The sequence below is a fragment of the Osmia bicornis genome, chromosome 2 (assembly GCF_907164935.1).
Source record: "Osmia bicornis bicornis chromosome 2, iOsmBic2.1, whole genome shotgun sequence".
Taxonomy (NCBI): domain Eukaryota; kingdom Metazoa; phylum Arthropoda; class Insecta; order Hymenoptera; family Megachilidae; genus Osmia; species Osmia bicornis.
Genome location: NC_060217.1, coordinates 12,122,989 through 12,144,780, shown reverse-complemented (window position 1 = coordinate 12,144,780; position 21,792 = coordinate 12,122,989). Strand labels below are relative to the sequence as shown.

The 21,792-nt window shown below is 34.1% G+C and overlaps 3 protein-coding genes and 3 long non-coding RNA genes across 31 annotated transcripts; 2 read left to right on the top strand and 4 right to left on the bottom strand.

The window, feature by feature from the left end:
* Window positions 1-76: 76 nt before the first annotated feature.
* LOC114880784 (probable tRNA N6-adenosine threonylcarbamoyltransferase, mitochondrial) lies at window positions 77-1,811 on the top strand. Its single transcript, XM_029197170.2, has 5 exons — window positions 77-456; window positions 540-798; window positions 874-1,002; window positions 1,080-1,436; window positions 1,512-1,811. Exons 1-5 carry the CDS (start codon window positions 221-223, stop codon window positions 1,809-1,811), a joined length of 1,281 nt encoding a protein of 426 aa, XP_029053003.1. The 5' UTR covers window positions 77-220.
* LOC114880788 lies at window positions 841-1,152 on the bottom strand. Its single transcript, XR_003790156.1, has 2 exons — window positions 1,051-1,152; window positions 841-982 (listed from the first exon to the last, which is right to left on the bottom strand). It is a non-coding gene; the product is annotated as an uncharacterized LOC114880788 (long non-coding RNA).
* A 1-nt stretch (window position 1,812) lies between the features above and the next one.
* LOC114880785 (GTP-binding protein 10 homolog) lies at window positions 1,813-3,602 on the bottom strand. Of its 2 annotated transcripts, XM_029197172.2 has the most exons (5): window positions 3,368-3,602; window positions 2,952-3,255; window positions 2,774-2,860; window positions 2,642-2,701; window positions 1,813-2,559 (listed from the first exon to the last, which is right to left on the bottom strand). In XM_029197172.2, exons 1-5 carry the CDS (start codon window positions 3,404-3,406, stop codon window positions 1,952-1,954), a joined length of 1,098 nt encoding a protein of 365 aa, XP_029053005.1. In that variant the 5' UTR covers window positions 3,407-3,602; the 3' UTR covers window positions 1,813-1,951. The 2 variants fall into 2 exon arrangements, with proteins under 2 accessions (XP_029053005.1, XP_046145666.1); XM_046289710.1 differs by having other exon boundaries at window positions 2,642-2,860.
* Window positions 3,603-4,393: 791 nt separating this feature from the next.
* Window positions 4,394-21,734, top strand: LOC114880783 (solute carrier family 2, facilitated glucose transporter member 1-like). 4 transcript variants are annotated; one of them, XM_029197166.2, is made up of 8 exons: window positions 9,315-9,442; window positions 10,611-10,641; window positions 10,716-10,775; window positions 10,849-10,872; window positions 17,008-17,106; window positions 17,434-17,998; window positions 18,275-18,675; window positions 18,803-21,734. In XM_029197166.2, exons 2-8 carry the CDS (start codon window positions 10,621-10,623, stop codon window positions 19,148-19,150), a joined length of 1,518 nt encoding a protein of 505 aa, XP_029052999.1. In that variant the 5' UTR covers window positions 9,315-9,442; window positions 10,611-10,620; the 3' UTR covers window positions 19,151-21,734. The 4 variants fall into 4 exon arrangements, with proteins under 4 accessions (XP_029052998.1, XP_029052999.1, XP_029053002.1 ...); XM_029197165.2 differs by lacking the exons at window positions 9,315-9,442; window positions 10,611-10,641; window positions 10,716-10,775; window positions 10,849-10,872 and adding exons at window positions 4,394-4,735; window positions 5,675-5,863; XM_029197169.2 differs by lacking the exons at window positions 9,315-9,442; window positions 10,611-10,641; window positions 10,716-10,775; window positions 10,849-10,872 and adding an exon at window positions 12,087-13,126.
* Window positions 5,216-5,668, bottom strand: LOC123989003. The gene is made up of 2 exons (XR_006830392.1): window positions 5,469-5,668; window positions 5,216-5,387 (listed from the first exon to the last, which is right to left on the bottom strand). It is a non-coding gene; the product is annotated as an uncharacterized LOC123989003 (long non-coding RNA).
* LOC114880786 lies at window positions 9,818-16,999 on the bottom strand. 22 transcript variants are annotated; one of them, XR_006830341.1, is made up of 10 exons: window positions 16,819-16,999; window positions 15,022-16,733; window positions 14,243-14,272; window positions 13,412-14,127; window positions 13,124-13,319; window positions 11,763-12,010; window positions 11,437-11,669; window positions 11,159-11,356; window positions 10,711-10,849; window positions 9,818-10,627 (listed from the first exon to the last, which is right to left on the bottom strand). It is a non-coding gene; the product is annotated as an uncharacterized LOC114880786 (long non-coding RNA). The 22 variants fall into 22 exon arrangements; XR_006830387.1 differs by having other exon boundaries at window positions 11,833-12,010; XR_006830354.1 differs by having other exon boundaries at window positions 11,437-12,010; window positions 13,412-13,635; window positions 13,709-14,127.
* Window positions 21,735-21,792: the final 58 nt, after the last annotated feature.

Below are 21,792 nucleotides of genomic sequence, written 5' to 3'. Positions count from 1 at the left end.
CTCGAATTGAAGTTGATTTGTATCGATTCACTATCGAATTCGACATATATATATATAAATAGACATAAACATTTCATTATAACCTTTGATACGAAAATGGTTTATGCGGTTTTACATGTTCTGATTATGACATGACAATAATTTATAAACTTACATTCTTCCTTGTATAAGTAAAAGTAAAAATATTCAACGCTGTAAGAAGTTAGTTTTATAGAGAAACATGACTTGGACTATACGTTTATTTCACAAATGTCAACAGAAACATTTTATAAATACACGGGCATTCTTACATTCATATAAAAATGATGTGGAAAGGGTGCAAAATTCTCAGCCTGATAAACCAGCTATAATATTAGGAGTGGAATCTAGCTGTGATGAAACAGGCTGTGGAATTGTTGATAGCACTGGTACCATATTAGGTGAAGCTATTAGTTCTCAACAGCTTAACCACTTAAAGTAATTAATATTAATACAGATAATGTTATAAGCTTAATATAACATTATTACCTCTTCTATAATTATCATTTTATGTCTTTTAGTTTTGGAGGAATAATCCCTACAATTGCCCAAATGATGCATAGGGATAACATTACCAAAGTTTGTGAGGATGCTTTACAAAGAGCAAATTTAAAATTAAGAGATATTGATGCTATAGCTACAACAGTAAAGCCTGGTATTCGTCCGTCTCTTGGTATTGGAACAAAGTTTGGAAAATATTTGGCAAAAATTGGAAATAAACCTTTTATACCGATACATCATATGGAAGCTCATGCTTTGACAGCAAGAATACAAGAAAAGGTTTATTGAATATTATTAATATAATAAAACAGTAATAATAAATAAGATTTAAAGTGTTTTATTTTATCTACATAGGTTGATTTTCCATACCTTGTTTTATTAATCTCTGGGGGTCATTGTTTACTTGGAATTGTTGAGAGTACAAGTAAATTTTATTTACTTGGAACTACTAAGGACAATGCACCTGGAGAAGTGTTTGATAAGGTAAATAATTATTTATTTTAACCTATTATTTACAATATACATACATACCTAATGTTAACAGGGAGGTATGTTTACAGATAGCACGAAGACTGAAATTAAGAAATATTCCAGAATTTAATACCTTAAGTGGAGGCCAAGCTCTAGAGATTGCAGCAAGTAAAGCAACAGACATTAATCAGTTTGCATTTTCACCCATAATGACAAGACTTTATGATTGTAATTTTAGTTTTGCTGGGATACAAAATACATGTAAAAGGTACATCAAATTTGAAGAAGAGAAACATAATATAATTGCTGATATGCTGATTCCTGATGTATATAATTTGTGTGCAGCATTCCAATTAGCTGCTATAACACATGTCTGTCAGAGAACTCAAAGAGCAATGAAATTTATTGAGAAAATGTCATTATTTCCTGAAAACAAACGTACATTGGTATGTTTGAAAATTATTAAGAAGGTTCTATGTTGTTCACTGCAATTTAATATTTTTCCTTTTCTTATTAATTAGGTTATTTCTGGAGGTGTTGCATGTAACAATTTACTAGCTAAAGCATTAAGTATTGTATGCTCAGAATTAGATTATAAATTTATAAGAACTCCACCAAAATTATGCACTGATAATGGAATAATGATAGCATGGAATGGAGTAGAAAAATGGATTACAGGTACAGATATTATTACAGATCCATGTGAAATTGAAAAAGTGGAAATAGAACCTAAAGCTTCATTTGGAGAAAATTGGATTCAAAGAGTACAAGCAGCAAATGTAAAATGTAAATGGATACCGATAAAAAGAAAACTTTACTAGATAGTTTAAGTGATAACATTTACTGTTACATTTTTGTAAGATGATCAGAGCCTGTTATTACATCATTGTTTTTAACTTACAAAATGGTATTTTTTTTTATATCCTTTCAAAAGGTTTTCTGATTTTAAAACGACAAAAAATTATATAAGCGTAGGTGCATGTCGATTTATTTGACGTTTCAATTTTTCATATAAACGATCTTCGTTTGATTCGTTACTTTGATCAGAAGCTTTTGTTTCTTCATATTTATCTATAATATGTCGTATCTTTTCTTTGATTCGTTGTACGTCATCTGCGTCTTTTTTAATCAAAGCTGTAGGCAGAATATCATCAAATTGCAAAAACTTCTTTGGCTGCATAGCTTCATCAAATTTTAAGGAAGCTTCTGATAAATTACTTAATTTTGGTTCAATGTCTTTATAAATTTCATTTGCTCCTTCTGTATCCATTTTATTTATTACAATCATTGCAGGTTTATCTAATAAGTCAGGTTTATATAGCTCAATTTCTTTGTTCAATAGAAGTATAGTTTCTAAACAAGATCTATATTGGTGTTTAACAGAAATCTGAAATCCTTGAATGTCTATAACAAATAGTAGTAATTTTGTTCTTTCTATATGTTTTAAAAAGTTAAAACCCATTCCTTTATTTACATGTGCACCTTCAATTAAACCTGGTAAATCAGCAACAGAAATTTGTCTGTAGTCATTATATTTTATAATACCTATTTGTGGTTTAATAGTTGTAACTGAAAACAAACATGTATAAGATAAATAAAATTAGATAATTATTATTTAAAAATAACACGTATCGTATAAGATAATATTTACATGGATAATCAGCAATTTTTGGCTTAGCTTTTGAAATTGCATTTAAAAGTGTACTTTTTCCTGCATTAGGGAAACCAATTAAACCAACATCAGCAATTAACTTAAGATCAAGTATTATGCCACGCCTTTCACCTTTAAGTCCACAATATCCTGTATTTTCACTTCCTCCTAGCCCACCTTTTGCAACTATTAATGTCTCATTTTCAGAATTTAGTTCCCCTAAATTTTCATAAACATACAAGGATAAACTTTTTATAAACAATTATTATTAGTCTTACCAAGTGTATATTATACTAAAAGGGTATATTACCAAGTTTAATGCGACTATCATCATATACAGTCACACCAGTTGGAATCGTTATAGTTAAATCTTTTCCAGGTGTTCCAATAATTCCATTTTTGGTACTTTCACCTCCTGATTCTGCTTTTAACTTTACATTTTCTATCTTATTTTTAACAGATCTTAACGTTAAGCCCTCTTTTGCAACAACACATACATTTCCTCCAGCTCCGCCTAAACCACCATAACGATGTAACCCAGAACCACCAGAACCAGCGGCTACATAAATGCGTAAACTGTCAATAAATCCTGTGCGTTTATACTTCCTTGGTAGCTAGTAAATAAAAATTTATATTATTAATATATTATAGTTTTCGCACTTAAAAATTACCATATCTAAATTAAATAAATATGAATTTTATTGCATTGAATAAATGATAAATTACCTTACTCGAATAACCTAAAACTCGCGTTAGCAGAACCATTCTCCAATAAAAATTTTCTGTTCACAAACAGAGACCAAAAGAAATATATATATATCATTGATATCTGTGGTAAACTTTCTTATCTTATAATATTATTCTTATAATATTAATTCCTATCAAATTTCTATAATTGCAAATACGTATATAGAAAATTAAACGTAAACAATATTTTAGAGATGGCGCTAAATTTATCCAATCCCAGTGTGCAGGTAAATATAGAATAATTTCAAACCATTTGAATTTATTCATTTCTTCGGAAAATTATTATTAAACACGTATTAAATACAAACGTTAAGATCATATTAGTAATCCTCAAGCAAAAAATCAATTTTTATTTCTTTATTGATAATATTATGTATATTTTAAGCAAATATTCATTTTATTGCAAATTAAACTGTTTAGGTGATTTCAGTATTGATTTCATAATGCTTGGAATATAATTTCTTCTTAAATAAGCCGCCATTATTTCAGAAATATTGTCGTACAAATTGAACGTCTTTAAATAAACTATTTTTAATGCACACAGTTGGCATCAAAATCAAATGCATTTTTATGTAATCGGGAACATTAGATGATCAAAGTTTCAAAAAAAATATTCATAGAAATACGCGATTAAATAATACAGATCTCTTGTTTAAACTAGCATTCTAATTTAACATCAAAGGAGTTACAATAATTTCAATGAATTATAAAAAATTGCACAATTTAGTAGTATTTACATATTAATTCCTGCATCGTCTTTGTTCTAGTAAAGTTGGCTTTGAATATCCAACGACTTCAAGAAATGTATGCATAGATAAAGAACTGTGAACATCAAAAGTTGTTTAAATTGCAAGTCCGATCGTTGGAAGTTGCCGGTAGGATATACCACCAGGTCAAGTGAAATCAATTGCGAAGTTTAGCAAGAATCAATTGATGTATAAACATAGATAGGAAGAAGTTAAACGGGGAGAAGAGGTAATGCATTAACGTAGTTGTGTTCGCTGTTATAGGAAGTTGGAGGCTCGTCTTAACAACGTACGCGTTAAAATTAAATCCAGCCGGAGGCCGACGGCTACGTCTTGCCGACGGCGACGACGACGGTGATGTCGCGACGTGATGCGTCCTCTAGCTCAGTCTCAAGAGCACACCCTGGGAGTACGGGTGTTCTAATCTTCAATTTTTTTTTTTCTCATATTTTTGTGCTTTCATCGGTATAGATTCAACGTTTGCTTTCGTAATTGGCGACGCAGAAGGTGCAGCTTCTGTTGTTTAGGAACAATCTAATACCGATTTGATTCTCTTCATTCTACTACTTCTTTCTTCGCTTTTCCTTCGCTCGGATACGAGGTAATTAACAAAAAATGTCATGCTTTTCTTGTAGTACATTTCAGACTCCCTGTTGACGTCAATGGACCGTGTCCCGATTTTTCGCGGTTGATATTATTGGCTCGGACGGACTAATATTTTATGACATCCAGAACAAATTTAGATAAGGGAAATATACATTTTTCCTGTCGAAATTTCACTTTTAAATGACAGTTCATTGCATCAGAGATCTCTGTTGATTCGTTTTGAAAGAAGTGTGAAAAACGTCGATGTAATTACTAATGCAATTAATAGCTTATGACAGGCATTTATTATTTAAATTCAAGCTATTTAAAAAATATGTACGATCTTGCTTCAATAACGACACGTACTATTTTAAATTACGTTTGAATTGAGATTGTATTTGTTAATCCGTGTCTAAACATTTTACGTTTATATCCCCACGATGTTACAAGGAAAGAACAGGTTCGAACTAAAAATAAAATGCATTTTACGATATAGTTCTCTTGGTGACTGTTTCGTTTTTTATCAATTTTCTTCACTGATCGTAGAACGAAATTATCAATCGGAGTGGGGAGTATGTCATCGAGTTACTAGCCTTGATCGTTTGCCAAATAATTGATAGGGAAAACGTACCGTTGTCACATTCTCGTGCTAATTTTACGTACAATATCTACGACGTATAATTGATAATTGTAATTGTTATCACGATACGTATTTATGTATCTTCAATAATTAAGTTAAAAAATGTAACCTTTTCGTAAGCTATTCCCTTCTTTTTCTGCCATTTTAAAGAATACTTTCTACAATATTTTTTATAACAGTTTGTAAACTTCATGTCATAAACAAGATACTCATACTTTTTTCCTATTGAGGAAATTAGTAATGCTAGTTTAGTTAAGTCGTTAATTTACACTTAAGATGATTTAGGTAGATTTATCTCGCGTGATTTTGCTACAGATGGACCGAGATGACGAGGATTTTGGAGAGGGTTTCATTGCCGAATCCCATCCACTTAGGCCGACGCATCTTTCGGTTCCTCTTAGTGGACGACCTGACTCCAGGGCGCCTAGTATCAGTAGCAGTGTCAGTGATTTGGATGTTCCAATTTACACCAGAGAAACTACTATACCTCTTTCTGCCCAGAGAGTAAGTACCCCGTGTTTTCACGTATCACTGGACTAAAAATGTAATAAAATATTTTCATTTATCAAAGCTTCTTACCGAAACATTTCCTGCCCTTCTGATTCTTTTTTTAATACTAATACTACGTTGCATATCTTGTACATATACGTAACATGTAACTAATAAATTGCACGATGCATCAGCAAATCTATGGTGATTAATTAATTTATATAACATAGCAACAATGTAACAGAAAACATCAACCTGAATGAATGCCTGATGATAAATACATACGCAAGCACGCGAAGGGAACAGCTGATCTTGAATACTTGGCCACTGAAATTTGCAAGTATCTAAATGATACTAAACGATATAGTAATTGGCAATAGACACGTGCAAACACGAATGTCTCCTACGTGCACGTTCACAGTAGAAAAATAAGAATGACATGCAGACAGTATATTTTTAGATAATCTTTGAAATTTTATCTATTTGAAGATGTCTGTCGAATCACCATTTATTTTCAAACTGATATTATAGATTGCGGAATATATAACGCATGAAACCTTTATATTTTTGATAAATGAGCAACAAAATGATACATTGTACAATAGTGGTTGTAGATTAACAATGATTCAACAATTTCTTGAATTTTTATTGTTTTTCAATGATAATGGAAATTGGAAGATAAACGATCGACAGAATTCTTTGAAGTAACAATTCTTGACCTTGCGCATCGCAGATCATTGATCGATTCTCTTTCGAGTTCCCAAGCGGATATCGTTGCTTGGAGTAATACATACTTTCATGATCGAACGATCCGCAGTTTCTTCGAATGACGCAAGACGTTCTCTAAACTACTGCACGTAGATACGTATTTGACCCTAGTTAATGGAATTCTAAGCATTCAATTAATATGCCCTTAGTACCTATCGGATAATTAAACGATACTTACCGCTCGCGAAATAGATTCTTTGCATGTTAATGCGTGTCAATGCCGTAAGATTATGAGTTTATACGAAACGTGTAACCTTAAAAAGGTATGCACGATAAGAAGTTTTTGAATTAAATTTTATCCTGTTCTCTATAAAGCTATAAGTATTGTTCGTTGCGCCACGTATAAAGTTATAAAATATTTTTATTAATTTTATAAGCGTCAATACTACGGTATTCGATAGAATAGGAATCGTCAACAGGTGGATTTTCCCTTTCATTCAGTTCTGTATTGGGGCAAAAGTCTGGACAACTTATTGACCCAAACAGTGGTTGCCATGTTGGCATTACATTACAAAAGTAATTCCATTGTATTGACATTGGTCGGTCTTATCGTTTGCAAACATTATTTCCTATTTATCTATATTCATAAATGATAATCGTTTCTCTATAAATAATGCATTATCTTGAAACACAGTCGGTAAATAAGTTGTGCGTAGAGAACACGATTTGAGAACACTTGGTAACCTATGAAACGATTGGTCGATTCGGTGGGTGTGTGCAAGGCGCGTCACCTGTCGGTGTCCTCTAATTCCTCGAGATATAATACCGTCTGACGCAATTGGATATGAAAATTACGATAGAATGAACGTAAAGTACGTTCTTTGTACTTCAGATTATATATATGTACTTGACTTATCAAAGTATCAAGTGCATAGATATAAGAAGAACATGATAACTCTTGTAAGAGAGTGTTAATTTTATCATTTTTATAACAGAGATACTTGGAAACCAACAGTACAAGATGATGAATGATGCGTTACGAAATTCATTGAATCCATATATGATTCATGTATGAAGTTTTGCTGTCATTTAAAGTTCTTAATTCTTATTATTCATTCAAAACTTATGTCGCTATAAAGAACATTGTACGATCACAAGTTAGAATTAATGCATGGACGAATATTTAAAACCTTTGGATACCGATGAACGTCACTGCTTTAAAGTAATGAAATATAATTTGAAATGCAAATAATTGCTTTACGTCATCAACGTGTTAAAGGAAATGACTTTGAACTTTTTTCAAATATACACACGCTCATGAAGAAGGTACATATACTAACATTGAAACATTTCTCCAATAATTTCTACATTTCTCTGCTAAGGAGATGTGTCGATTTGCATGAATTATGAGTATTGAAGTTAATATTTGAAGTAAAACTAGTCCAATAATATTAATAATACTATTGCGTTTCACTGGTTGCATTAAAAGCAGATATCTAGGAAAGAATAAAAAGAGTAAGATTCTTGGGGGCTCGCCATCTCTCGAGCACGAAGCCATCGTCCGACGCCCACGCTTTAGCGTCATACATTTTTACCTGAGTTAAGATAGCCAAATGCGTTTCAATATTTACTCGCGTGCTTTCCTCTTTATCTATATTTCGATAGTTCGGTAAACATTTGCCGTTAAAAGTGAATTCCACTCGGTTTTTATACACGCATGGAACAATTGTTTACTTAAGTACTTGAAACGAGGTTAGGGTTCTTTTTGCGTAGGGAATACGAACATCATTTTTTTATAGCAGAAAGATCCATTTCATTATGATACAATGGAAGTTGTTTCGATTAAAAGAAATGGGAGATTACAGCGTAGTTTAAATGGTAAAAAAATGCGTGGGAATCGTTTCTCCTTGTATTTAAGTTCAATGGATATCGATCTACCGTTTGTCCCAAATAGAAATCTGTGGAGGCGCAGGCTCGACAAAAAGAGCCGAAACCAGAAGCCAGTATACCTTGTACCTTACGCGAATACGTGTATTACATTTCACAGAGTATTATTTAATACACTATTCGATGTATAAAAAATGTATGATAAGCGAGTAAACTTGCGATTTAGTTTCGTTTCGAAATACCTACTTTGTGATTGTGTATCAGAACTTACGATTGACTTAGTTGTGGCAAAACAAACATCTTGAACGAAATATATTACGTAAAACTTGATCTTCGCAAAAATTGGGAAGTAGTCGTATATGAACACTTGAATCACTATTAATGTAAAAAATATTATGTAATATTTACAATGGATAACATTTCGGGTTAATTATTTTTCGAGTGATGAAAATTATATATCAACGGTTAAAGATTACTTTTAGTAATCAAAGTTAGTTGGATTGAAATATTCGAAGAGATATCGAGCTTAAATTAGCTAGAACGTTATTTTAACGATTTTCGGATAAACAACGATTCAGATGTGTAACCACACGATCCGGATAGGCAGTTATCTACCACAGACGATATATAAATATTTCAAGTTGAATAATTATTTTGAATGAGCTTTGAAAAATAATTGAATAAAATTACTGGAAAAGATTGGAAGGTGGTAAAACAGTGAGATTATTTCATCAGGTGGATGGTCGAATGGTTTGTGTAAGGTTAAACCGGTATACGAGTTTACGGCGGTCCAGTTAGGGATGAAGCAATCCTAGGTTCAGAATTGCAATGGAAGGTGCAAGTAGCGGCCGGTAAATTCGTCGCGCCTGCGCCTGAAAATACAACAAGCGGGACTTCTTGGTCGGCTGTGCGTTTATCCAGGGTGTATAAGCACACGAGGATCGAACACGAACTCTCGGAATAGTCGAGCCCGCGCTTCCTTCGACTACGTCATTGTCAGTGAGTACATACCCTACCCGCTTGCTTACATGCTTCTTCACACGTCCGACTGCATTCTGTTAGCGCGGCAATTCTTGGAACCGATTCTTTCGATTTTAAGAACTATCCAATGAATTTATAAAAATATCCGCTTACAATCGATACACGCACGCCATGTTATAGAACACCCAACTGTTCTATTCTTAATGAAAATAATTATCAACGTATGGATAGATAATTATATTATTTTTAAAATGAATTGCTTTCAAATGTCTTCGACATTTTAATAGAGTAAATATTTTTGTAATTGTACGGAAGGAATTGAACACTTGTATATGCAGAAACAACGTGTTATCTACAGAGAAAAAATGTTATTAATGACTACTTTGTTCGGAATTTATCTCATCCTTTGGTTCACAACAATATATCGAATTTATTTATCACAGGTTACGACCCTTGTATATAATGTTGAACGATATTGTTTTCTTTGCATTGATCGAGACATAGATTGTTTATATACAATTTACGTACAAGCAAGAGGCCTTGCCGATAACCTCTGCGTGACCTTCTCAATCCTTGTCTATATCTATCGTTACAACATTGTGTTATGCTAAATGGGTTTTTATAACGCACAAGCTCTCGATTAATGTGATTTCATTCCATTTTCATACTGTTCTACAATCTTTTTCTAAATTTAATTTTAATAAATAAAACATGAATACTTAATCTGAGCCTTAGTCAACGAGTTTATGAGTTTTTAATTTAAGTGCTCTATTTTATTGCAATTTAATTGGTCAGAGACAGATAAAAATGGAGTAGAAGATTGCGTAGCTAGCTTCGTTTCTTCATCAATCGCAAGTTGGTCCGCGTCATGTCAATTCATACATGAACTAATCGATAATAAAAAAAAATACTCACGTTGACAATTCACTGTCAACCCTTTTCGAGCATATCCGTTCGTGCAGAGTTTGTAATTATTTTTTCATTTTCTAACACTGTTCATTTCAGAATCATTATCTGTAATTTAATTTGGAGCGTCCATTTTTTTAATCTTAATTCTCGATTTCATTTGAACAATTTCACAATCTCCATTCATTTGCCAATATTGATAAATAGTATTTCGTAAAGTACTCATTTTTATCGCCGACATTACGATAATACTTAATTCATGGTCTCTCCTTTTTGCAAGCTGCTTTACGATGGCAACTGAAAAGGATAAGGTATTGTGTAATCTCAATTAGCAAATTAACAAAATCAAAGGGTATTTTAAACACAATTAACAATCTCACTTTAGTCGAACAGCGAAATTCAGGAACAAGTTACGACACCAACAGCCTTAACCCCGGCACCAAAGGTAACGAAATTTTTCAACTCTTCTCAAATAGCTCTTATCATCTTCTTTCTATTTGCTTTTTTCCTACACGCAGTCTATCGAGGGGGATAAACAACTGGTGAGTATGCAATAGAAAGTGAATAACAATTTTACTAAATGATCTTCTTGCAAAAGTTTGTTAACACGAAATTAGTTATCAAGCTACAATTGAAAGTGCATTAAATTGTTCCCATATAAAAAAGAATTAAAGTGTAATTCATGAGATGTAAAAGGAGTCTCTTTATGAGATAATAAAAAACTGTAATCTGTGAATTATGAATTTAGACAGATTAAAGCACTTCATGTACTTTTTATCTGGCTTAAAGTTCAAATTTTGGATAGTGTTGAAAGTGGTAGACGATTACAGAATACGTAGAGTTTCGGAATAGAAGAGAATCAGTGACTGGATAAAGGTCGTTTCGTTGTTTCCTCGATTTCACTCCCTTATCAACGTTTATTTTTGCGATGCGAACGACACAGATGTCGTTTATAAATTTATCACACTTTTACGCTACCAGCGGCTACGTTGTTCCAATTAGCAACAATTGTTCTCAATAAGGAAACTGCGCTGAAAATCGTCGGCCAATTAATTTTTATTTCGTTGCCGTTCGAGTTTCAATAGTAAGAAAGATACCTCTCGCACCTTTAGCGCATTCATTTTTTCTGCTGCACATATTTATCCAAAAAATTATATTTTTAGAATTTCAATCGGTGAGTCATCATTGATGGTTAGTAATAAAAGATTAAGTGGAAAAGGTAGAAATTCTTGGGTTAATACGACTCACTGTAGCTTCCTCTTAAATCAGCGATAAGGAGTCCAATGAACCGTGTTTCAATTATCTCGGAAGCCTTCTGTCTGGAACTCTATTTATTTTCCTGAAACATTTTGGTTGTTGACCAAAAAAGGAAAAAGTAAACGATTACACGCAGAGGCAATAATTTTATAGAATAATTGAACGAGTCTAATACATGCTTAAACTGGAGTAACGTTCGATCCTATGACCGAGAAGGAGAGGGTATATCGTTATGCTTAAAGTACCGAGCAGCTGAAGGTTAAAGGTAATGCGTCGTTCAAACGTTCTCCAGGTTGTACAAGCACTTTGACTTGAATGTTCTTAATTGTAAAATTAGTCTACGCGACGTGAGCACCATGATTAACAGGCAGCGTCCGGTTTTGCATTGAGACGGTACTAGCCAGTGACAACAATGGGCCAGATCTGCAATATAATATTATCACTAGAGCGATTTCGAATTCTCTTAGTCATTCTTCGCTGTTTAATCATTGACAGGATAATTTATGATTTTCAAATAATTTTTTAAAAAGAAATATGAAGAGTTTGAAGTATTCGTTAAAGCTTTTTCGACGGTAACGAGTAACATCTGTTTTACGAAGCGGGAGTTATTTTCGTTCGATTCCATTATTCGTAATCGTTATTACGCAAATACTTTGTCAAGCACAGCTTTCATATCGAAGCTGTTTATTTTAATCGACCTTTAAAAACATATTCACTTAACACACCGCGGATGAAACATAAACTTGTTTAGCAAAACTTTGGTTTGCGATCGATGAAATCGAGAAGCGGATAAATATTCCGGAAGGCAAGGACAAACGTAAGAAATCAAGATCCATTGATCTAGTATTTGATACGTTTAAACCGTATCGTTGCCTGATTACGTATTTTAATACGCAGCAACAATTTTAATTCTTCCTTTGCTTTTGAACTGAATCTCTCTGTACTTTCTCGATTTTGAATCGAATCGAATCGCGCGAAAAAAAGAAATCAATGCGCAAACGCAATTAATCGTAGGCTCATTGAAACAACCGACGGTCTAACGTGTTAATCTCGAAGCGGTATGCATCGAGAACGGTGCTGCAGTATGGAATCGAGAGAAAGGTGGAAACGGGTATCGTAAGGGCATTGAAAACGGGTACGAACAAATTCCTTTTCTTGCGAGTACTGTTGGGAGAAATGCACGACTGGCGAGAGAGAGGTAGCTTGGTATCGCCCAATGAGATTCGTCGGGGGGCATTCTTGCTCGAAGCTTCCTCGTGAGAAACAAGGGGGAGAGGGAGATACACGACTGGTTTCGAAAATCGGCTTTCGTCCACTCGCACGAATATCGCTCAGTAGCTTTCAAACACGACCGTGACACGGAACGATTCGGTCGTTCTCTTTCCTCTCACGTCCGTTCGATTCGAACCTGTGTCAATATACGAACGTAAACGTAAACGTCTCTTTAAAAAAAAAAAAAAAGAAAGAAAAAAAAACAAGTGTTCAAATAGCGCCGACGAAGATCTAGAAAGATTCGCCATGAATAAAAAGTGGTACCAGGTAAAGTATCATTTTCATTCGAACTCGCTTTCGATTTCTGTATCGTGTAATCGATCGGCGATAGTTGAAAACGTGAAAATTTGTTCTTCCTTACAAGTCGCTATGGTTCCACTGGCTATTGTGCTTATTTCGAGCTTCTGAATAGGGTGCGAATGGGCATTAGCATGGTACCGTTCAAAGTATCCGCAGATTTCTGAAATACGATACATTTGTATGTGCATTCTAATCAAGCTTCGCTTCACTTTTCTTCAAGAATCAAAAGAAGGGAATTAAAATCGAACTTACTCTCTCACCATTTGAATTGTTGATCCCAGTTTAACGTGTTAAAGGTGACCGAAGCGTTGTCGTTCCTTTTTAGGCGGTCAGGTTCGTTGTCTTTTAAATTCGAAACGAACGCGCGAACGTTGTAATAGTGAAATCGATCACGGTATTCTTGATGAGTAGAGCTTGTTGATGTTTACGTTGTTAATAGGAAAAAAAAAATTTGATTGTTACCAATAATAGGCGATCTGTTGTATACGAAAGTGTTTCAAGTGTACGAGTACATACAAGAGGGAACAAGACTGTTAAGAAAACGTGTACCTTTCAATGAAGAAGTTTGCATAATATTTGTAATCGAGATTGAATAATATCAGTCAATATTTCTGATTTGTTTCACGCGTTAGCTCTCGCAATACCTTTGGATCCAAATGATATAGGAAATTAATCGAAGATGACTATAATCTGAAACTATGTTAAAGACTTGCATTAGGCCAAGGTTGTATCGGTAATCCTGTACTTACAAAGTATGCGCTATCACGGCCACATGTGACATTGTGGCAATTACTCGAAAACAATGTTGAGCAAAGAATTTCACTCTCCTTTTTTATTTTACTGGTATGTGTCCTGCTTACTATCGCTACAAATAGTCGTGACGAAAGGACCCGTGTACTTGGTATTGGCATTGCTTTGCGTTGCTTCAACAGTTTGATTGTCATGCAAAATTGCCATTCAACGCGCACCTGAAAATAATCGAAAAAACAAGTGTCCGTTTACTCAATGTACATACAGTATATATGAGAACAGATGTATTTATATTAGAATAATTACCGACGATAAGAGATAAAGGAATGTTACCTTTTATTTTCGTTCCCGTGAAGATCAATTCTGTGGAAATTGAAATTCGAGAATATAAATCAAGTTCTTGAAAAAAAGAAATATGGTACGACGAGTACAGATTTCAGAACGGTTACGTCAGAGGGTAGGGAATTTTATATTGAATATTTAATCATTGTTAATTTCGATCAGTAAAAACTTAATTCTCTGTTCTAGATTAAATGAGAATTATGGTTTGGTATTCTTAACATTTTATAAAGCATGACGTAAACTAATAAACGATGCAAAATCATAATACTTTAATATCATAAATATTAATTACATACGAATAATAATCGGATGAGAGTACGCGCAAATAGAACGAACGCGATCAATCGATGTATCGAAATTTTTGTTTTCCAATTTTGAAAACGACAGAAAAAGAATACCGGTTCGTTAAGAAAACGTTCGTTCGTTTCGTGGATCAGTTAAGAATCAAAATATCTGCCGCGGTGTTCAGAGCTATTTTTATTATTTTAAAACTAGCAACGAGAAAAATAACGTAATCCTGTAATAAGGTTATCTTCTGTCGCAAGAACGCGTTGTTTGCCGTGCACGAAACAAATACGTTATTTGTTATAATAAAAAAGATTACTAATATTTATTTCGATTTTTATTAATTCTAAACTTGAAAAGCAGAATTGATACTCGTGTGACATCAGGGCCGGCCCTGCGTGACATATCCGGTACGATATGAAGTATACAGCATTATTTACAAGTCGATATTTTAGATGCTTAGAAAGAAAATTTTCGTTTCGTACCGTTTGAAGTGATGTGCTTATTCATCGAGCGATCGTGGATCATTGAACTAACAGTTCCCCTTATCGATTTTTCTTTGAAAGTCCCGATAAAATTTTCGCATTCGCATCGTGTTGTAGCTATAATTAGGACGTTAAGTTCGCGACGAGACTCGCATGCTTACAAGAGGCTTGGCACGTTCGACCAATCGACTTCGCTCGCGATCGACACACCTTTGACTCGACCAATCGCGTTCGAGAGTTTCGGAGAGCGGGAAATTTCGCTCGTCCGCGTGACACAACGGGTTTATTCCAGAGCACTCTGACGTCACACGTAGGACTGGAATGTTCTTACCTACTACTGCTGCTATTATCGTCATTAACACCACTACTACTAATCATAATTCGTCTGTATTATAGATACGTCGGATGTGCTTTTAAACTAATACATTTTTACGTTTGAATGTGAATGAATGCACAATTACGCTATTGCGTGATACGTGCTTACGAAGCAGTTGCCTTTTATATCGTGCTGGTGGTATCATTTTCTTGAAATTATATCTCACTAGTCGATCGAATCAGGGGAAAAAGATAAGTGGCGCTTACGAGTCCGATAAAATATTTCACGAGTCGAGCTACATTAACACGAGATTAATCAAATCTTAGTTTTTAAGTGAATCTTCATAATTCCACAATTTTTTGCTTTTAAAATAGAATACCATGACCCATTAGGAACGATAGATATGCACGTATATACGACTAATTATACCGTTACGTGTACATATTTATGTGCAATTTGATAGGAAAAGTTGGTACGTTTCTATTAGAATTGCTGACATTGAATTTGAAATGTTTTTTTTAGAGCGATGTAAAAAACCAATCAGTGAAAAAATACACACTGGATTCTTTTTCAAATCTAAACCTTCATGGTCACAGATAAAAATAAGCATAATATCATGTCCTTGTCTATTTCCTTGCTTTAAGTTTTCAAAATGTCGACTGCATTGCGAATAACAGTGAAAGTGACGATGCTCCTGGATAGAAACAGAATTCGTCTGTAATATCTTAGATAATACGCATATTCATGAAAAAATAAAGAACAGATCACACGAGATATGCATGTATTTTTATCCAAGCGCTGGTAGATGTTCTTCGGCTAAAAGTTCATTTTTAACATAGCATGCAAATTTATGTACACTTATGAATAAGCGTGTATCGACGTGCTGCATATATTTATATTTAAATGAAAAAAAAAAAAGTAAAATGATACGCTGCATCCTATTGTATCTGTACGCGAACGCGTCTGCATAACACGCACTTTAGAAACGTTATTTACGCGTTAGAAAAACATAAATATAGAGTACGGTTTGTATCCATATATTATTGTTCGGGAATGAATAATCGATTGTGAAAATAACCGATGGGGGTTCAGAGAGATTTTACTTACCGATTTGAGAAACACTGGTCGGGAGCTTCCTTGAGACACGCGAGTGTGCGTGCGTGTAATTTGTTTAGCGTCTTTGTGTGCGCCATAGCTGGAGCATATAAAAATCCGTGGCGGGGGTACCGACCCGCAGACTGTTCTTTGACACGTGTTTGAAAACATTGGAGGCAGATACTGGTAATTTGCATAAACGTCCGACGGTAAACGTTTCAATCTTCCTCAGTGTGTTTCCAGCCAGTGTGGATTAATCCGAACTTCCTGATGACTTTAAAAACGACCACTTTTAAATTTCCTGTGATTAGGAAATCGGTAAGAAGCAAGTTTGTAAAGCCTCCTCTTTGGTCGACGAAAGATTTTCTTTCAACTAAATTTCTTACCTCTGATCAGCCTTTGTTTTAAAGTTAATATCGCGTTATCTTATTGGCCGATTTCTAATCGCTGATTCCTTTTAATGTTCCACGACGATAAGCTGAAACACAATCATTCATTTCTGGCTACATATTTCTTTTCAATGTATTAATAAATAAAAATTTGACTAAAAAAAACATAATTTTCTATTATCGCAGGGCCTGAACGGACGATTAGCATTCGCCATCGCGGCTGCTGCACTTGGATCATCGTTTCAACATGGGTACAACACTGGTGTCGTCAATGCACCTCAGCAGGTATTTCATAAGTCATAAGATACATCGTCAGCACTTTCTCAAATCTTTTTGACACCGATATTAGCTATAACGTCGTGATCGCGTTTATTCAGGAAGCTAAGCTAAGTATTTCATCGCTAAAGTTCCAGAACGCAGTTATTAATTAGACATATGCATATAAATAATTCTCTGACCATTTAGCAATCGTTATGCATTTTTACACGTATCTACGTCGTATCAAATGCTAAGTTAATTTTTACTATCGCCGTGTGTGTTTAACACTTGACGCATTTAGATGCAAGGCCTAATTATCATTAATTATCATTATGCATCGGTGGTGTGTTGCAGCTTATCGAGGATTGGATCAGTAACCTGAAAATGAATCGTACCGGTGAACCAACGAAACAATCCGAGGTGACGATGATATGGTCGATAGCTGTGTCGATATTCTGCGTGGGTGGTATGATAGGCGGTTCGCTGGTGGGCACGGTAGCCGATCGTTTCGGCAGGAAGGGTGGTTTACTGTTGAACAACATCCTGGTACTCCTCACGGTCATCTTCGAGGGTTGCGCAAAGACAGCGAAGAGCTACGAGATGATAATCATTGGAAGATTTCTAATCGGTATTAACGCTGGTTTGAACGCTGGTCTAGCGCCCATGTATCTAGCTGAAATATCACCTATTCATCTACGAGGAGCTGTTGGGACCGTCTATCAACTAGTCATCACTATTTCTATTCTGGTATCACAGATTCTCGGGCTAGAACAAATATTAGGCACGGCTGATCAATGGCCGCTTCTTTTATGTTTGACGATCGTTCCTGCGATCTTCCAAGTATTTACACTTCCGATGTGCCCTGAGAGTCCGAAGTACTTGTTGCTCGGTAGAGGAAAGGACATGGAGGCGCAAAGAGGTACGTCTGGAATGAAATATTAATTATTAGAAACGAATGGATAAAATGAAATTTCAATTTTAAATCGTACGTTCACACGGCAAAAAGAGTCGTCTACGTCGCCTGGTCCAAGGGTTAAGAAGTAAAATGATTACGCACTTTTCGCTGGTAGTGTACAGCAATAGATGTTTTTTTTTTTAGAATCGTCGTGTTTTCTTATTGATGCTGATAAACAAACTTTCCTTCTATTAATTAGAGCGAAACGTTTATCTATAACGAGATGATTGTTTGTTGCAGCTTTGTCCTGGCTACGTGGCACGCTCGAAGTTCACGATGAAATGGAGGAAATGAGGGCGGAATACGAATCAGTGAAACTTGTGCCAAAGGTCACGCTGAAAGAACTGTTTGTAAATCCTGCTCTTAGGATTCCATTGATGATCGCGATTATGATTATGTTTGCGCAACAACTGTCCGGCATAAATGCCGTAATGTTCTTCTCGACGAAGATATTCATGATGGCACAGTTGGATAAAAATGCGGCTCAAAATGCGACCATGGGAGTCGGAGCGATGAACGTTGTCATGACTTTTATTTCTTTGATACTCGTTGAAAGGGCTGGAAGGAAAACGTTGCTTCTTATTGGATTTGGCGGAATGTTCATCGATACCGCTTTGCTTGCTATTTGTCTTGTTTTTGCAGTAAGTATACCAGTCACACCTAGACAATTATAAAATAATAATAACACTTAAATTACCATGTTAAATTTCTGATATATCATTGTACTACAAATTACAAATTATACTAAACTTGTTGTTGTCTTTGCAGGAGACATCTAGTACAGCAGCCTACTTCTCAATCGTCTTGGTGATCATGTTCGTAGTCCTATTTGCGACTGGACCAGGAAGTATTCCTTGGTTCTTGGTATCCGAATTGTTTAATCAATCCGCGAGACCGGCAGCGACGTCCGTTGCTATCGCAGTAAATTGGACGGCGAACTTCATCGTCAGCATAGGATTTCTTCCGCTGCAGGAAGCGTTAGGTGCTTACGTATTCATTATGTTCGCCGTGATACAAGCATTCTTCGTCTTCTTCATCTACAAGAAGGTGCCAGAGACGAAGAACAAGACGATGGAGGAAATTAGTAGCATGTTCCGACAAATATCGTACCAGTAAGAACACGTATATTATTACGGCGCTTAAGAAATTCATAACAGAAAAAGATGAAATCAACTGTTTTTAAAAGGAACGTTTTCAGAGACGAATGAATCGAACGTAGATGTAAATCTCTTTAAAGAAATCGCGACTTGACTATGATGAAAGCGAATCTCTTCTAATTATCATTGCAAAGTTTTAACAAAGATGAAATTTCCTAGATGGAACAATTAGTTGAATAATTTTGTATTTTAACTGTCTGACGAATTAAATGAATATAAGAGCTTTTTATTTGTAGTCTACGCGTACGTTACACGCTGTCAAGTTGCGCATACTTTTTGGAGAAAGTTTGATTTTTAATTGAACGTAAAACTTAGTTCCTATTACTACCGGCACAGTAAACTTATCGCGACAAACGAAAAGCATAATCAGATTATAACGAATATGAGACTCAATTTTACGACTTTTACCGTTCGTTTAGTGCAACAAATTATCAAGTTTCTTTACAACTCTTTATCCGGTTTTGTAGACACTTTGAAGTTCGACCGAGAATCATAGTATTATAACATACTCGAGATATTTTTAGTTTTAGGAAAACGAACAGGGCTCAATTTTAAACGGATGAATATTGTGTTTGTCAAATTACATATTTTTCGAGATGAGAATAGAAAAACCGATTATGTGAAATTATTGATAAGAAGAGAGAGACTAAAGATGACAAAATATTGTAACTTACAGTTCCTTAATACTTAATCGAGGGAATTAATTAATAATTATTTGTTTTTACATTTATTATGACGTTACTGCGTTTAAAAAAAAGAGTTAAGAAACGATATTATTTCATCGTGATGATAGTAAACACTATTACTCTAGTCATAAGAATACAATATTTTTTGCATTGAATTAAGATACGAGAAATTACCAAGTGACGTACTTTCGTTCGAAAAAAAAAGAAAAGAGAAAAAAAAACGAAAAAATGATTAATAGAAGCTCAATTTTATGATAAATCGCGCTTGTTTAGTTTTCTGTCTTTAAATTCTATCTGTTTGAAACGCCTGATGTAGCGTATTATTATTGGAACTCGTGAGATTCATTCTAGGATAAATTTTGCTATTAGACATCTTTTAAAAATTTCGTTTGTGTAAATGTTAATGTTTATATAAACGTTTACGGTGTTATATACAGAATGCGAAAAATTTCATTGAAACGAGTAAAGTATAAAGGTACTGTAACAATTGTAAATAGAAATACACGACGTAGGATAGCATTGTATAGTTGTAGAAGAGAACCATATTTATATATTGCATGTAATTAGTTAATTTTTAAATACTATGTACCATTGTTGTTATATTTATTAGATATTTAATGAACATAATGTAAACGGTAACCAAAAAATTAACGTTTAGGATAGAAAAAAGCATAGGCAACGTTCCGCCTTAAATCATTGATTGACTGTACAAGTTTTTATTTATCGCGTGCATCTTTGAATCCGAATAATACTCAAATATAGCTATATTCTTGATACTTTAAACAGAGAACGCGTGTTTCTACGGTGTGCCCGATAAAAATGACAAAACAAAAAGACATGCTTTTCATAATCGTTAATGATTTTTTAAAATATCGAACACGCTCAAACGCGTAAAAATCTACTTATAAGTAGAACTAAAACTAAAGAAATTGTAAGATGTAAGTCTAGATTATATAATGTTAGACTTGTGTCTAATTCCAATATAGTAATTAGGAGAATAGTTCAACTTATGAAGGAATTTTTACGCGATACAATGTACTTGGAAATAACGACATCCCGTTTTGATCATGTTTTCTTATTTTTAAGAAATATTTATTAAATTATGCGAATCAACTGAATTGCATAATATAGTATTCTAAAACAAATGATCATATCAGTAAATAAAATACAAATTGAGAGAGGCATGATGAAAAGGGAGCAATGATTTATAATATATTCGATTCATTTTATAAATGATTAAGTTAACTCGTAATTGCGAGGCACACCGATGTAATATCTATTGCAAAATAATGCGGAATAGATGTAATAGTAACGCACCTACAGAAATGAATAATTATTTTTGTTTACCAAATTTACTTTGTTCAGTCTGTAAATATCGTTTCAATCAGTTTAAATTTCAATCTCGATTCTTTCTCATCGATTATTATTGTTGTAAGCTCTTTGCGGTACAATTTATAGCATTTAGCGTTAGTTTCTTCTTTTATACGAAAGATCTATAACAATTCTTTAGCTTTGCCGAAGAATTGATTATACATATCTATAAGACGTAGCGGAATAATTTTAAAAATTCGCGCGCAAACTGTCATCGTGCGCTGTCGTTTTTATTAGTTACACGTTAGCGATTCATCATTCACATCATTACGATTATTTAAAACATTTTTGCATAGTACACCGGCTCTCACAGTTTATCATAAAACATTCTGGAAGTGTGTAACGCATAATAGACTGTGACTTTTGATGCCAATATACCAATCGATGTAATTAAAACCCTGTGTATTATTGATTATGGAATACGATGGGTATCAATCATTTAATTCATGTATCATCAAATAAATAAAGATTTTCATTAATCTCGAAGTGGATTGAATGCAAATTAAACCGTAAAAGAAACTATCGCGTTACCTTCTTACCCTTT